This window comes from Lupinus angustifolius, unplaced genomic scaffold (assembly GCF_001865875.1).
Source record: "Lupinus angustifolius cultivar Tanjil unplaced genomic scaffold, LupAngTanjil_v1.0 Scaffold_435, whole genome shotgun sequence".
Classification (NCBI taxonomy): domain Eukaryota; kingdom Viridiplantae; phylum Streptophyta; class Magnoliopsida; order Fabales; family Fabaceae; genus Lupinus; species Lupinus angustifolius.
The window spans coordinates 30,121-30,494 of record NW_017727836.1 but is presented as its reverse complement, the minus strand read 5'-3'; the positions used below and the strand labels follow the sequence as shown (position 1 = coordinate 30,494).

At 48.7% G+C, this 374-nt stretch overlaps 1 protein-coding gene across 1 annotated transcript in view; it reads right to left on the bottom strand.

Moving 5' to 3' along the window:
• Nucleotides 1-157: 157 nt before the first annotated feature.
• The window catches only part of LOC109341335 (agamous-like MADS-box protein AGL29), a 1,703-nt gene continuing 1,486 nt past the window's right edge, over nucleotides 158-374 (bottom strand). The window contains exon 2 of the mRNA XM_019579237.1: nucleotides 158-217. Coding sequence (XP_019434782.1) covers nucleotides 158-217 — 60 coding nt within the window. The remainder of the gene's footprint in view (nucleotides 218-374) is intronic.

The window sequence follows — 374 nt, the reverse complement described above, 5'->3', positions numbered from 1 at the left end:
TTTAGAAAGAAAAAGGAAAGAGAATAAAGAATCATGGTCCAAGAAGAAAAAGAAGTCAAACTCAAGGTGCTCAAGCAGGCAGCTGAGCATGGACCAAGCGATGCTGAGCTGACCTAGACACCAGTCTGACCTGGACACCAGCCTAACAAAGACCAACCTACTCAATCAAGTAGCTGAGTGGACCTGCTGGACCACTCAGCCTAGCACCAGACAAAACCTGACATGGTCAAAACTCAAGCTTGGCATGGTTAGACATAAGTCTCACACACACCCAAGCTGCTCAAGCAGCAGTTTAGCGGTGACACATATGTGTTCAACGGTGAACCAGACACCTGCCCAGGTCAGCAAGCACCAAGCCACGTCTCAGTCAGCAT